We start from the raw sequence: 14,206 nt of genomic DNA on the forward strand, positions 1-14,206 counted from the left end.
ATCAACGACATTGGCTATGAGTTATAAAGTATAGCCACCATGCGTGATGACTGCTAGGTACTGTTAGTTGTGCATAACCTGTTTTCACAAGTATTGCTGAAGAAGCGTTCTCTTCAAGCTCATCTTTCAAGAGCATAATACCACACAACTACTCAGCTGAATCAACCCATTTTTGATTTTGAGTTGAAATGAACATTTTGTGCATGAATTCGATTCTGGGTTCAGAGCCATCACGTCAACAAAAGGAAGTCAAGTTGGAGAATGGTTTGAACTTAGGCTCAGACTGCCTGGCGCAAGCTGCTTATCAAAACACTGACGTAAGAGCGAAGTCATGTCGCCTTTTAAAAAGGAAGCCTCCCATAACAATATTCCCACCACGTTTGCTTCTGTTAATGCGCTGTTTCTTTGTTTGTATGAAAGGATCGTAAAAAGAAATGTAGTTTTGAAGTAGAATGTAATTAACGTTTTGTTTTCTTGCATCATTGCAAAACGTGCTGTTTTGCATTTAAACGTTATTTTGGATCCAAACTTCACTACCAAAATTTTGGTGATAGCCTTTGTGTTGAACTGATTGTAAAACTCTGCAACAAGTTTCAAACACGGTGTTACTGTGCGCGCTGTCGTGTTCCAAACGTCACATTACTTATGCGATTACGCCGTTCCCTGCATGTTATTTTAGATTGCTATCAAATAAATTTAAATAGTTATCGCTATCGTTACAAACGCACACAGCCTTTGCTGCCGTAGTTGGCATTTTGTTTTCTTGAGATTAAATTTCTTCACATCATTGTCAATTCCTCACCGTGCTCAATTTGGTCTTGCTACTGTCTTTTTTGCGTACAAGAGCTATCGCACTTGGAATGGATAATAACTATGGTCTCAAAGACTATTTTTTGGAACAGCGTCCAGAAAGCAGCCGACAAACTCAACTAGGGCTATGCAGTTGTGCAAGTTTTAACAACTCGTATCAGTCATCAGGAGACAATCCAGCTAGTAACGTTACAGAGGCGGTTTTAGTAATAAAGTAGATTTTGTTGTTTTGACCAGAACAAGGCGAAATGAAACACCAAAATCTGGTCGCTTCTGTGAGAAAGATCCCAGTCAGCAAATCAGTTTTTTTTCACATTCATCTAACCCAGGGGTTCCCAACCTTTTTACGATCTCGTACCACTTGGATGCTCTGTACTGCCAAGCGTACCACTTCTTGTAGAACAACTAATTTAATCGCATCATATTTTATTCAAAAGAATAATATTGGCGTGCTAAAATAACACTAAAGCACCACAACTAAATTCAATAAGATTTTTGTTTACTGTCCACCAATTGGTCGATGCCCGGTGTAAATTTGCATCAAAAGTCATTTCCGGGCGTACCTAGTCGGTTTCGATTTTTTTTACTTGATGTTCATCATGACTGAAAATCCCTGATCGCATTCCACGTGGAAGGGGAATCAGTAGTTGTGAAGCAGCATGGAAGCTAGGGTTGAATGTGAAGAGGTCATACTGAGCCAGAAGTTTATTGGAGAACATTCCTTGTATCCGTTGTTGAACATTTTTTTCCGGTCTAGTTTTAGCTTATAACTAGCATAATTATTAAACGCTATTTGTAGCTTAAGTCATAAAACAGTAGATGATATTTATCAAGAGCAATCATTTGCATAATTAACGCTCACTGTCCACAGCGTTGTACGACTTTTCGAAGCAACTGTGCCCCTTGTTGACAATCGACATGACCTGTATTTTGAAGATCGTATTGATACGAAACAACAAAAATAGTTGCGTAACAATAAGAAATAGGCTTCGGAAATTTTTTTTTTTTTAAACAAAATATAAAGTTGTGAATCCACGTTTTTGTGAAAAAACGGAAGCTACCCGCGTACCACCTGAAAAACCTTCGCGTACCACGGTACGCGTACCACAGGTTGGGAACCCCTGATCTAACCTCTGCAGACGTAGAATCAATGTAAAAAAGGAGTGCTTTTTGTATGTGAACATGATGGATGATTACTTTCCATCACGAACCATGCTATGTTTTTTGCGTATTCACTATTCACACAGATAAGCACTAAGCATTAAGCAACTGTAAACATTTAGGTTAGGGCTATTCTTTAATCATCGAGAATACTAGGGTGTAATTTTTAGCACCGTTTGTTCAAGTTGTTTTTGTGTTCAGTAAAACTATGCAAGTAGTCGTAGATAAATAATAATGGGCTTTCCTCCTGCATACCAAATCACTAATGTCAAGTGGATGGAAAGCATCGTAGTGATGTCATGTTGTGTGTGATATGACACTGAGTCATGCGAAAAAATAGCGAGAGGTCACTTTAGTTGTGGTAAAAACTGAATACAAATGACCTACGCTTTTATCGCATCTCAGCTTGCAAAATTGGTCTTTTGGAGAATGGTTCAATGCCTGCAGACGTTAAATCAGTGCAAAAAGGTCAGTTTTGCTGCGTCATTTTAATTTCTAAAAAGGATATAAAAATGAAGGCAAAGCGATTTTTCTCTCCCATCCTTTACGGAAGGTGATTTTTTGATTGCTTTGAATTGAAAATCACGCGGCATATTTCAACGTGACTTGGAGTAATTTAACGCCATACAATGGCTACTGCTGACTCGTTTCGAGGCATAGTTGCAATACCTCGCATGACAGAAAACTTTCTTCTTAGTAAGTGGCAGAGCCCAAGAGAGAAAAGACTTAAAAACCATTGTTTTTATGTCAGTGTTGGTTTACAATTTGAAATCGATCGACTACCTTCTCTTGAGATTCGAAAAATATGTTTCCAATTACGAGTTTATCATCCCCTAAGTTCCATTTCAAATTCTGTATGTTAGTTGCTTGGGGCAGCGTCTCATTATTGCGCAGACGTTGAATTATTGGAAAACAGGACGGGTTTTGCTAGTTAAGACCTCTGTGCGAAAGGTTCCGAGTTTATATTCGAAGTCCAAGCTTGCAAACCTTTGATGTTAAATTGCCAAAAAAAACTTTGCGTTTTTTGGTTCTTGTGTTGCTCTCGCCATCGCTCGTTTGAGGAAAGCCAGACAAAGCTGTCCATTTTGACGTTCACTGGAATTAAAACTGTCAACTGCTGTGTGTTGTTACACTGTGCCTGAAACGGCGGTTGTGTGGAGAGAAATCATGACTTTTATGTTGTTTGGCGCATAAGCGCATGTAAAATTTTCTTGAGATGGATTAAATTTTGCTTAAAATTGTGGATTGACTATAATCACAGTTTGTGGCGCTTTGTTAATTAGAAAATCTACATCCGTATATGTTTTCGTTTGTTGTCTGACTACGCAAAATTATTAAATCAATTCTTTCGCAGTTCATTGATCATCGCATTATCACGGCAGAATTCTCATCAACTGTTGGATGCTTTGGATAATTCATAAATAAAAGTTCACTTGATATGATGTAGCTGAATTTGATTTTTTTATTTGTGTCACATTAAAATCGATAAATCGAGAGAAGATTCCGATTAAATACCTAGGTCTTTTTCTTATCATTGATATTTCGTTCTTTGGCAATACGCCTTGTTATCAATATTGATGAGATTGTATGAATTGGAACGTTTGCCATATTTTCTTCTTCCCTTTAGAGAACCGTTGCACAAACGAAGTATACTTACTCGAATGATAATAGATTACGCACAGGAACAGCCACCCCTAAAGTGTGCGAAATGTGTGTTTACTGTTTTAGGTAGTTTAATATTTTTTTTGGTATAATTCTTTCAAAAATTATCATCATCCAAGTTCTGTTTTGTCCCCACTAGTGGGGGTGGCCGATTCCATCCTTGCGCCGATTATCCTCCTTCCTTTTCTCCATCTCATCTCATCAACTATTCTAAATACCTTACAAAACTTGATGCGAGAAACCGGGTGATATTTTATCAATCACTTTGAGATTTACATGAATTTTAACACCCTTAAATTTCTCTGGTCTTTGAACTTGAAGTTGAAACTACTGTGACAAGAAATTTGATCATATTACGCGAGCCTTGTTTGAAGTTTTACGTTAAATAACGTTATTTTAACTTACATTTAAGCTGTATTTATGTTAAATACGTGATTGGTACCGGCTTGCTGTATGCCGGCTTCCCATGCCACGCAGTTGCGAAAAAATTTCAAGTTCTTGTACTTCAGGTTTGGACGAAAGTTTACGACGTTACGAGCCTCATTTGAAAGCAGCAGCCATTGTCGGTGAGCAACTGCTGTCGTTGTCTCATGAAGATTTGCACAATTTGAGGATCAGCTTGGTTGGACACCAAGAACTAATTTTGGATGCTGTGTCGCTGCTTCAACAATTGGTAAGGGTGCCTCCTAGCTTTCAGTTTGCCGTTTGTATGATATCCAAATGTTTGATAACGTTAAATCACTGTAGTAGTGGAAGCCTGGAAGGGTTTGTTTACATTGAATTGTCGTATTTCATTCTTTTATTATTGACTGGCTTTTGAGAATATGAAACTTTTGACGACGGCATTAAATGTAATTCACCACCGCCTGCCATGAAAGAAGTCGACCGATAAATTCCGTTTTTGTGTGATATCGCCGAGCACACAAGATGTGTTCGTTTTATTTGAACTGTAAACAAATCCATATACACTACAGTATATATATGAAAAATTTACACGAACCAATTGTTGAGAGAATACAACTTCTCAACTTTTAGGTTACTTTCAGCTATCACTTATTGCTAGAACCTCACAACCTTGAAATAGAAAAAGCATGTGATTCTCCTAATTATTAAGTGCCCAATTGTCAGCTTTTTCTTGCGATTGTTTCGCCTGTCGAAGCGACAAGTTGTTCCTGGGACGTATCGATTATCTTGCCACACAACCAACACCTATTTAATGTGAGGGTCTGCTACTATTCGGTGAGTCCGATTCGGTGAGTTCCTAACCTCTAACCCCTAACCCTAAAACGGCAATGATAATTAGGCTACGGTACCCGATAATTTAAAAAAAATTTGAAAAAATCACCGAATAGGGATCGGACTCACCGAAACGGGCCATTCCGAAATGGTGAAGAGCTTTGACAAGCGAAGTACTTTTTGTATTGCTTTTAATCTCTATTCAGTTGCATTGTCGCAGTGCGAACAAGTTGAGTTTACTCTTGTTTTCGCCCATTTAAATCGTCTACGTGCTCTATCCGATAATTACATAGCTGGCACAGAACCATTTATGTCGAGCTGAATATGTCATAGCTCATGGCATTACGCGTGTCAGATCAAAGCGGTTTGCTCGGATTGATAAACACTGCTCGGCAGTTTGCATCGATAACAGTGTCAGCAGCATAATGGAACTATATATGTTTTTGTTCACGTTTAAGTTTAGGTTTTAACTTTTTCCCGTTTAATGGCCCATCAGCAGTTCGCATTGATGTGTTGTATCTGGCGCATTAACAACGCGAAGTGAAATGATTAAAATGATACTTCGAAGGGTTTCATTTCCTCACGTTGTACAAAGTGCAAAAAAGCATTAAAAGCTTTTCACCTGAAAAAATGTATATATATAAGCAGTCTCTTGAGCTTAAAAACGTCCAATTTTGAGTTGATCTTACAACCGCGGGGTAGCGTGATAAATCAGTTTTTTGTGGCCCCATCTCGACTACGATGAAGCGGAACCGCCAATATGGCAATCATGTTTGCTACCAAGAGGCCTAACCATTGGCTTCCATTTCAAACGCTATTATAGTGACATCTACGCCAACATCGTCACTTTGTCTCGGCAGGATTTCGGTCTTGACTCTGAGACTCTTCAATCCCGCGCTCTCTGCTTGAAATGTCGTTGTCGTGGCTTGCGCTCCACGGTTGCCACGCGACGGAGGGAGGCAGATGAGTATGAATACGATGGAGGAGTGTCTTTGCAGAGAGGAGCCACCAATCAGCTCCTACATCTTGCCTCAGATGTTCTGGATGAAGGAAAGCAACTCATTTTATGGCTGGACAGGTGCATGCATTTTCTGTACTGTGGCTTGAAGTATTATTTTTTTGCTAAGAAAGGAGCAAAATTCTTTTCAGTTACTACTGTATCTTTGTCTACAAGGTTGTCTTTCGAAACTACATGCATCATACGTTCACACCCCAGACAGCAAAATCCGTCATTTTTACATTGATTGATGCAACTTCTGATTCACCGATTGATTCAGCGTCTGCATACGTTGAATCAATGCAAAAATGACGGATTGTGTTGTCTGGGCACTCTTGTGTTTATACAATCATAATTCATCGCAAAGAAACAATGGAAAAAGTTGTAATGTATAATTGTATATTCTAACTTTGGAAAGAGTGGGACATCTTGTTCTTTGCTATTTACTAAACTACCCGTGATTAAATGTACCCCAGAGACGACGCTTAACAATATTCCGTTTTGTTTTCAAGTCACCAAATAACACGTGGTCGGACTTTGGGTTGTTGCTAATAGACTTGTTGGCGTAAACTGACTTAACAACTTGGCTCTGTCCTGTTTGCTTTTGTAAAAATCTTTCTTTTTATAGAGCTCCTTTCAATGCAAAGCCAGACTTCCGTACTTTGAGGGACAAACTGGTGCAGCTTTGCTACGAATTAAGCGTCACAATGCAGCAGGTAGTTGGCTGAGAAATGTTTGCCTGTCCACATTGTCAATAATCGTCTTCACTTGTGACAAGCTTGTAGCCCAACCCATGGACGTCGCTATAATAGCATCTGGACTGCAAGCCAAACGCTAGGCCTTATCTTGGCAGCAAACAGGATTACCATATTGGCGGTTTTAATGCGTTTGGCAGGCTGTTTCGACTTTGGCATTTTGATATATTTTTGGCGTTTTTTTTTGTTGTTAAATTTTCAGTAATGTAAATAGTTAAAAAAATTGTGTTTTACCAATGCGCAGGAGCCTATTTACAAAACGTCAGGTTTGAAAGGGCAACCTTTGACGAGTTTTGATAATAATGCTTTTCATAATATTGCATTTTGGGCTGATTTTGCCAACACCATAATTACTACCATAGTCCAAGATGTTGCGACCGTGCCATATTTTACCCTGAGAATCCATTAAAAAAACGTCAAATTTCTAAAAGTTAGCATTAAAACCGCCAATATGGCAATCCTGTTTGCTGCCAAGATGAGGCCTAGCGTTTGGCTTCCAGTCCAGATGCTATTTTAACGAAGTCCACGCCTGACCACCCCCATCAGTTTGGCACCAAGAGTGCTAAAAGTCATTGCAAGACCTCGAGCATTGACCCTCAATTTAAATCGCATTAGTTTTTTTAGTATTCAGATGTGATGAAGTAAGTCTCTCTCTAAAGTAAGCCAAGTGGTCACTTTTAAAATGTTTTCTGTTTTGAATTTTCCGCTGCTTTGCTACATTGTGCTAGACGAGTCTACTTTTATACCAAGTCATTTTTGGGTTGTGATACATCACATATCAAAAAGCTAACACTAACTTCAGTTTACGAGTTGTCAAAATTCGCCATTCGCTTTTCCAACTCTGAGAAAACGCCACAGTTGTTTTCCTTTCACTTGAAACCACGATCCAACGTCTGCAGGGTGAAGGCATGGAATTCATGTAAAAAAGAGCTGATTTTTGGCTAGGAACCATGATAGCGCTTTGTTATAACTTTCATGCGTTTGCAAGCATAGATTTCACTTGATGTGTCGTTGAATCAAAGCAATTTGCTGTACACTAATCTGTTTTGTGTTAGACCAGAGGTCACCTTGTCACTTGACAATTTCAATTTTCGTCAGCCTTTTTTCAAAGACAGCCATTCAATTCTCAACATACAATATTCAGTGCAAAAAGATTGACTAAAGACGGCACCAAGTCAGAAAATCCGTCTTTTTTTATATTTTCACAAAGTTTGCAGACGTTAAATCAATCTAAACAAAGGACTGATTCACTACCTGGATAGTTGATAGTCTTTCCATCACACTGTTTAAAAAAAACTAAAACAATATAGAACTTCATCTCTATCATCTCTATGTTTGAATACGTAAAGTCAAGTGCTTTATTTTGTAATCCTATTTCCTGCTCAGTCTCTTGTTCGTGACGTGGCACTTTTGATAGGGCCCATCTTTACGGTGAACATGAAGTATGTAAACACTTCAACAGTATAATCTTACCTTATCTGGTGACTTATTTTCATCACGTTAAATTAGCTTGCTTTTTGTGAATGAGGTCAAACGATGTTGAATGAATGTAAAACGAGTAAAATTTGTTCTAAAACTGTTTCAATCCCAGTCATCAAAGCAGTCCCCTTTTTACGTTGATTCAACGTCTGCCGACGTATAATCAGTGTAACAAAAGGACTGATTTGCTGGCTGTGAACGTCCACTCAAGCATGCGCAAATGCGATGTGACTATGTTTGTTTACAGAGTGTGTTCGCTTGCGTAATTGAAGATGCTGCTTTGAATATCTGTGCCGAGCTGGAGAACAGCGCCGACAGGTAAGCCACACGTGATCTCATATGACACTTTTGTCCACGCGACGTTCTGAGACGTTTTACCGGTATGAAAGATTTTACTGTCTGTGATTACAGCAAATTATTTGCTTTTGCGGTCTGGTTTCATGTTACAAACTTTTTTTCTAGCTTTGTATGATTTGGAGGCATTCAAGTATAGCAGCTTGTTAACTAGGTTTATAAAAATCAGGTCAACTGATGTTGCTTTGTTCCAGAGGCTTTCTGTACCATCCTTCCTCACAAATTCCTGTATTTTCATTTCACATTGATTCAACGTCTGCAGATGTCGACAAAAACTAAACGTCTGCATACGTTGTATCAATAAAAAAAGAACAATTTGCGTGCTAATATCTGACTTGTCCACCAGTCATCACAAGTGTAGCGTTATGAGGACATATATTAGTTTTCGTTAGATCGATGACACAGTCATTTTACAAAGCTGCATTGTTTCTTGTCAATTTTGCAGCGTTCTCAATTGGCGACTACTTGAAGCTCCTTTAAAACGTTTTTCATAGCTTTTTGTTTGATTAGTATCGTGCAGTCGAGCGACTCTCTCACCATCCAGCCTGTGTCATTGGAGCAAGTTCATCTTCGTGACGTAAATCCTGACGAAGGTCTTGGGCTCTTCATCAAAGCCACTTTCGAAGGTCATCACGTCGTGACTGGAACCAGGAACGGCTCTATCGCTTCCAGAATGAGAAAAATAACTGCTGGCGACGAAGTTATAGCAGTGAATGGAAAAACTGTGGTAAGACTTTGAAAAGTTCTTTTCAAATTTCTTCAGTTCTGCTTTCGACGCTTGAGAAACTAAATGATTTATTTTTGTTACTGCTTATTTTGTTTTTTCTTAAATAATACACATTTGTAGATGCAGGATTTGTTAAAGAATGTTATTATTTATGTATGTTAAAGAATGTTATTATTTGTGTATTGTTGAGAGACAGTGTCTGCAAACTGATTGATTTGATTTTTGTCGAATTAAAAGAAATAAATAAATCCGTTTCATACTTGCTTGCAGATTCTTAACTTGCTGTTATTAAAAGCTGACAACGCTTGTAAATTTGTCAGGTACAGTAATTCAGATGCGACCTGTTTATGTAAGGTGATTGACAACTCCTTGGCTGAAAAGGCAATTTTAATCTACTTTCATACCATCTGCCGCTCGTTGATGTAATCCGATCGATTTTATAACGAAACAAATGGTACGCCTGCTCACTGGGTGCTATCTCTGACAACAAAATCCGTCATTTTTACATCGATACGTCTGCAGACGTTGGATCAATGTAAAAATGACAGGTTTTGCTCGCTGGAATGCACAAGTGGAGGTAACTCTGTATGGTTATCAAACTAAACGGTCAGAGGCGTTGGCAAGACACATTTTGTCAATTTGTTGTGATTTATGTGAATTGTGGTAGCGGAAAGGCTGTTTGAGTTCTCTTCCCTTCTTGATTTTTGCTTGAGATTTGACTCTTTTTTATGTAACATCGAAGATTTCACCCAATATATTCTAGTTTCTGGTGAGGTGAAGCAAACTACTTTTCAAGATGAACCCAATTTAATAGCTGGGCCACTTTCTATCAATTTGCTTTCAAAATACATTGTTTCTGTCAAAATGCAGCTGGTGGAGCGATTTCATTCTTGTCCTCCTCAGTCCTCCACCCAGCACAAAACGAAGATGAACCCAATTTAATAGCTGGGCCACTTTCTATCAATTTGCTTTCAAAATACATTGTTTCTGTCAAAATGCAGCTGGTGGAGCGATTTCATTCTTGTCCTCCTCAGTCCTCCACCCAGCACAAAACGCTAGTTAAGCCACTGCTGCCTTGCCTAAACAAGCCAAAAGGCTTCATCGAAAATCAAGTGTGGCTCACTCTGCTTTCGTTCTGTTTAGTTTTCGCTCCAGAAAGCTGCAAATTTTCTGTTTGAATTTGTAGGTTGGTTGGACACTTGGTTCGCTTGTGGCTGCGTTGAAGGAGCAGCCGCACGAGGTCGCCTTGCTCATGAAAAAGCGTCCGCAGACTCTCAGTTCGTCTTCTTCCAATCTGCTGGCGTTGTTTCAACGTAACGAAAAAGACAGGTAGACAGTTTTCTTATTTTGATGGCAATCCATGACTTGGTAACATAAGAAAGAAATATCTCATTATTTCTTTCACTATTTTGATATCGAATCTCATTTGCATTGATTATTATCATTGCATTGATTATTATCATTGCTCCAAATGCTATTATGACGCCTTCATTATAGTAATGTAAATTTTTCGATCAATCTAGAATCTGGTTCGCTTGAGTGTTTTAGACATTGATCTGAAAGAACAGCACACTCGATTGACCCAAGCTAGCAAAGGTTGCCTTTTTTACTGTATGTTAAAATCTAGTGGCACTGAAACAATGTAAAAAAACGCAACTTTTGCTGGCTGAGGATCTTGCCAACTCAAACGTTCAAACTTTCTTAAAATTTTTTTTTGCTTCAGATCAAAACTGATTCGGGTCGCGAACCCAGTGAAGCGTATCGAAACGCCAACCATGGATTCAGGTAACAGACCCAGCAACGGCGGTTGCCGGCCAGTGTCTGCCCGCTCTTCCATGGGTACGTGGTCCTCGCATAAGTCGCATGAAACCATGGAGGAAACGTCATCAGAGAGAATGACCAGCAGCTCAGATATGAGGTTCCCAAATCCCAACTAACTAAAAAATGATCGTTTTTACATTGATTCAACGCTAACAGCTAACCCCAAACAGCAAATCAACCGTAACGTCTGCAGACGTTGAATAATTGTAAAAAAATGGTTAATTTGATTGGGATGTTTGTTGGCGAAGGAGATGCTCGATAAATAGTTCATTGCTAATGTGAGAACCTAGTGAAATATTTTCTTATTTGATGAATTTTGCCAGTTCATATTCCGGAGAGCCTATTCTATGATAGGCTCTCCGGAATATGAACTGGCAAATTCTTAGATAGTTTGATCGAACCGTACATTCCAAATTCGTATATGCTTAATTTTCTTATTTGTTTTGCCAAACATTAGAAAATCAATACTAATGAACACTGTCGTGTTCTGTCAATATGCTTTATTGTTTGAATATCCTTGGATAAGTTTGATCGCAACTTTTCATCATTCTAACGTCAACCGACGTTGTTTTCAGTGATCAACGTCGATCAACAAGCACAAACGAGTCCGGAAATTCATCACTAAATCACGTCACCAACAAGACAACAGAAAAGATCCAAGCTAACCCAAATCTAATGACACGTCCTCAGAATCTTTCGAGAAGAACTGCCTCTCCTCGTGAGTACCTACGCGAAGTTTCGAAGTTGTGTTTTTGGTGTCTCTGGTAAAGTACAACCATTAAATTCTTGTAAGTTCGTATGTATCTGGCAAAATTGTTGTTTTTTGCATTGATTTAACGTTTGCTAAATTGAGTTAATGCAAAAAGAGTCAATTTTGCAAACTGATTATAGTTCAAGGTGTTGAATTTTTCCGCTTGCCTTTGCCACTGCAAAGACGTTTCTTATCATTTTGAACGATTTGAGGAATGCAGGTTTGTCAGAAATTCATAAATATCTTCCCTTTTAAAAAAACGAAAGCGTGGCCATGACGCCCGTAGATCACTGATCTAAACACTGATTCAAAATAAAAACATTCAAACATCAAAATGTCTTTAATCAGCCGACCATCAATTCATATCTTTTTTTTCTTTTTTGTTGTGATTTTCCATGGGACACTATTTTAACTTTATAGCGACAGTTGTAGCAAGTTTAGTTTCCCAGAGTCTGTACTTGTCGGTACATCGATGACGACACCAGGCAGTGGCTGACCAACGGATGCCCTGACATATAGCGACAACACGAGAGAAGAAGGGCACTATTTTGTGATTCTTTTGCCTTGTGATTAGTTCCATTTCGCAGCAATCAAATCAGCATTTTTTACATTGGATTGAACGTCTGCATACGTTAAATCAATGTGAAAAGGGACCGATTTGCTGGCTAGAAGTGACTATACGATTTCGTCCACTGTTTTCCGTTATCGTGCCATGTGCACTGATTAATTTTTTTTGAAATGCAGGAATGGTACCAGCTGTGAATATACAACAACAACCACTAAAGGATCCTGCGAGTCCCATTGACGTGTTGAATATACCCCCTCCGCCTTCGGAACCTTACACTCCCAAGTTAGCTCCCAGACAGCAAAGCAACCATTTTTTACATTGACTCCACCTCTGTAGACGTTGAATCAATGTAAAAAACGATTGATTTGTTGTTTGGGCTTCACTTCGTATGTAGTTTTCGATGATTCGACGCCGATAACGGTAAACTTTCGCCAACGTTTAAAATGTGGAACCAAACTCAGCTACAAATTGGTCCTTTTTTACATTGATTCAACATCTGCAGACTTTGTATCAATGTAAAAAGGACTCATTTGCTGTCGGGGAAAAGTTGCCCCGTTTTCTCAAAACTGATAAACAGATTATCAATAGTAAAAATTTAAAATTTCTCCAATCTCAGTCTTTAGTCTCATGAGTAGGCTACAGAGTATCACCTGACATTCTCAGTGGTCACAACATAGCTGCGTGGCCACCGCACCCTCCCAGCGAACGCTGCCAACCGTCACGCTGTAGGTTTACAACCAAACAGTGACTTCTTGACGACGACCTGAGTCACAGTAGTTGCAACCGAGTCGTTTGAATTTATTGATTTTATTGGCTTTTTGGTGTGTGAGAACCGTCGAGCCAAGTAGTTGCGTACCCCCAGACAGCAAAAGTCAAGTCAAGTTATTTTGTTTTAACAGCACCATATATTAACAAACAATCAGAGTAAATGTAATTGTCAGAACAATGCATTGTACAACTGTTGGTTAGATTATGGCGCAATCAGGATGGTAGCGAAAGACCATAAGCAGTCATCTAGTCAGTCACCACCCCATCACAGTAAATCTAACTACACATTCATACATACTAGTGTGCAGAGGCAGGCACACTACTTTAATGAATATAAAGGGTTCGCCACTGAGATTGAGAAACAACTGCTCTTGGTTTGAATCTCCATTCTCAGACTGAGTAAGCCGAGGATGAAGATTCAAACCAGCTACCAAGAATTAACCAACGACCAATAAGTGATTGTGTGCTACCTATAATAGACTACAGCACTTTCGAAAGTTTTCCTGAAATAACGGGGAAAAAGCAGTCATTTTACATTGATTCAAAGTCTGCAGACGTTGAATCAATGTAAAAATGACTGATTTTGCTGTCTGAGATGTGCGATTGCTTGAATTTTGCAAATCCTTTTTTCGTCTTCAAAATTAATAGATTTATATTTTGGTCTTCACAGAAATTTGTGTTAAGCTTCGTTATGAATTTAAATGATATACGGGTAAATAATTAATGTGTATGTGGTAGAATTAATTCATTGCATTGCAAAATAATCAATATGGTTAAAGTGACATTCACATACGTTCAAACAGTGTAACCCGCATTAACCAAATCAAAAACTCAGCGTTGTATTCAAATTTGCAATAATTAAGCAACAGAACACTGTTTCACTATTGTAACCCAAGGGAGTTCTGTTTCATTGTGATCAATACCCATATGTCACTATTGCGCGCGCACGAAAAAGAAACAGGTTTTTCGATCGTAATTGTTATTTTAATTATCCAAACATTACTTGATCTTTGGTCGGGCGTTCTGATCGTAAAATAATAAATTTTATTGATGATTTAAAAATTTACTTTAAGATTATTATTCAAGTAATTATTTAAAGCTGTTAATTTTTTCCATC

General features: G+C 38.6%; 1 protein-coding gene across 1 annotated transcript in view; it reads left to right on the forward strand.

Moving 5' to 3' along the window:
• LOC145769364 (uncharacterized) overlaps positions 1 to 14,206 on the forward strand; it is a 46,009-nt gene that overhangs the window by 4,614 nt on the left and 27,189 nt on the right. The window contains exons 2-10 of the mRNA XM_082580978.1: positions 4,143 to 4,306; positions 5,730 to 5,947; positions 6,495 to 6,582; positions 8,348 to 8,418; positions 8,965 to 9,181; positions 10,368 to 10,510; positions 10,905 to 11,099; positions 11,578 to 11,720; positions 12,498 to 12,603. Coding sequence (XP_082437104.1) covers positions 4,143 to 4,306; positions 5,730 to 5,947; positions 6,495 to 6,582; positions 8,348 to 8,418; positions 8,965 to 9,181; positions 10,368 to 10,510; positions 10,905 to 11,099; positions 11,578 to 11,720; positions 12,498 to 12,603 — 1,345 coding nt within the window. The remainder of the gene's footprint in view (positions 1 to 4,142; positions 4,307 to 5,729; positions 5,948 to 6,494; positions 6,583 to 8,347; positions 8,419 to 8,964; positions 9,182 to 10,367; positions 10,511 to 10,904; positions 11,100 to 11,577; positions 11,721 to 12,497; positions 12,604 to 14,206) is intronic.

The sequence above is a fragment of the Aplidium turbinatum genome, chromosome 4 (assembly GCF_918807975.1).
Source record: "Aplidium turbinatum chromosome 4, kaAplTurb1.1, whole genome shotgun sequence".
Lineage (NCBI taxonomy): Eukaryota > Metazoa > Chordata > Ascidiacea > Aplousobranchia > Polyclinidae > Aplidium > Aplidium turbinatum.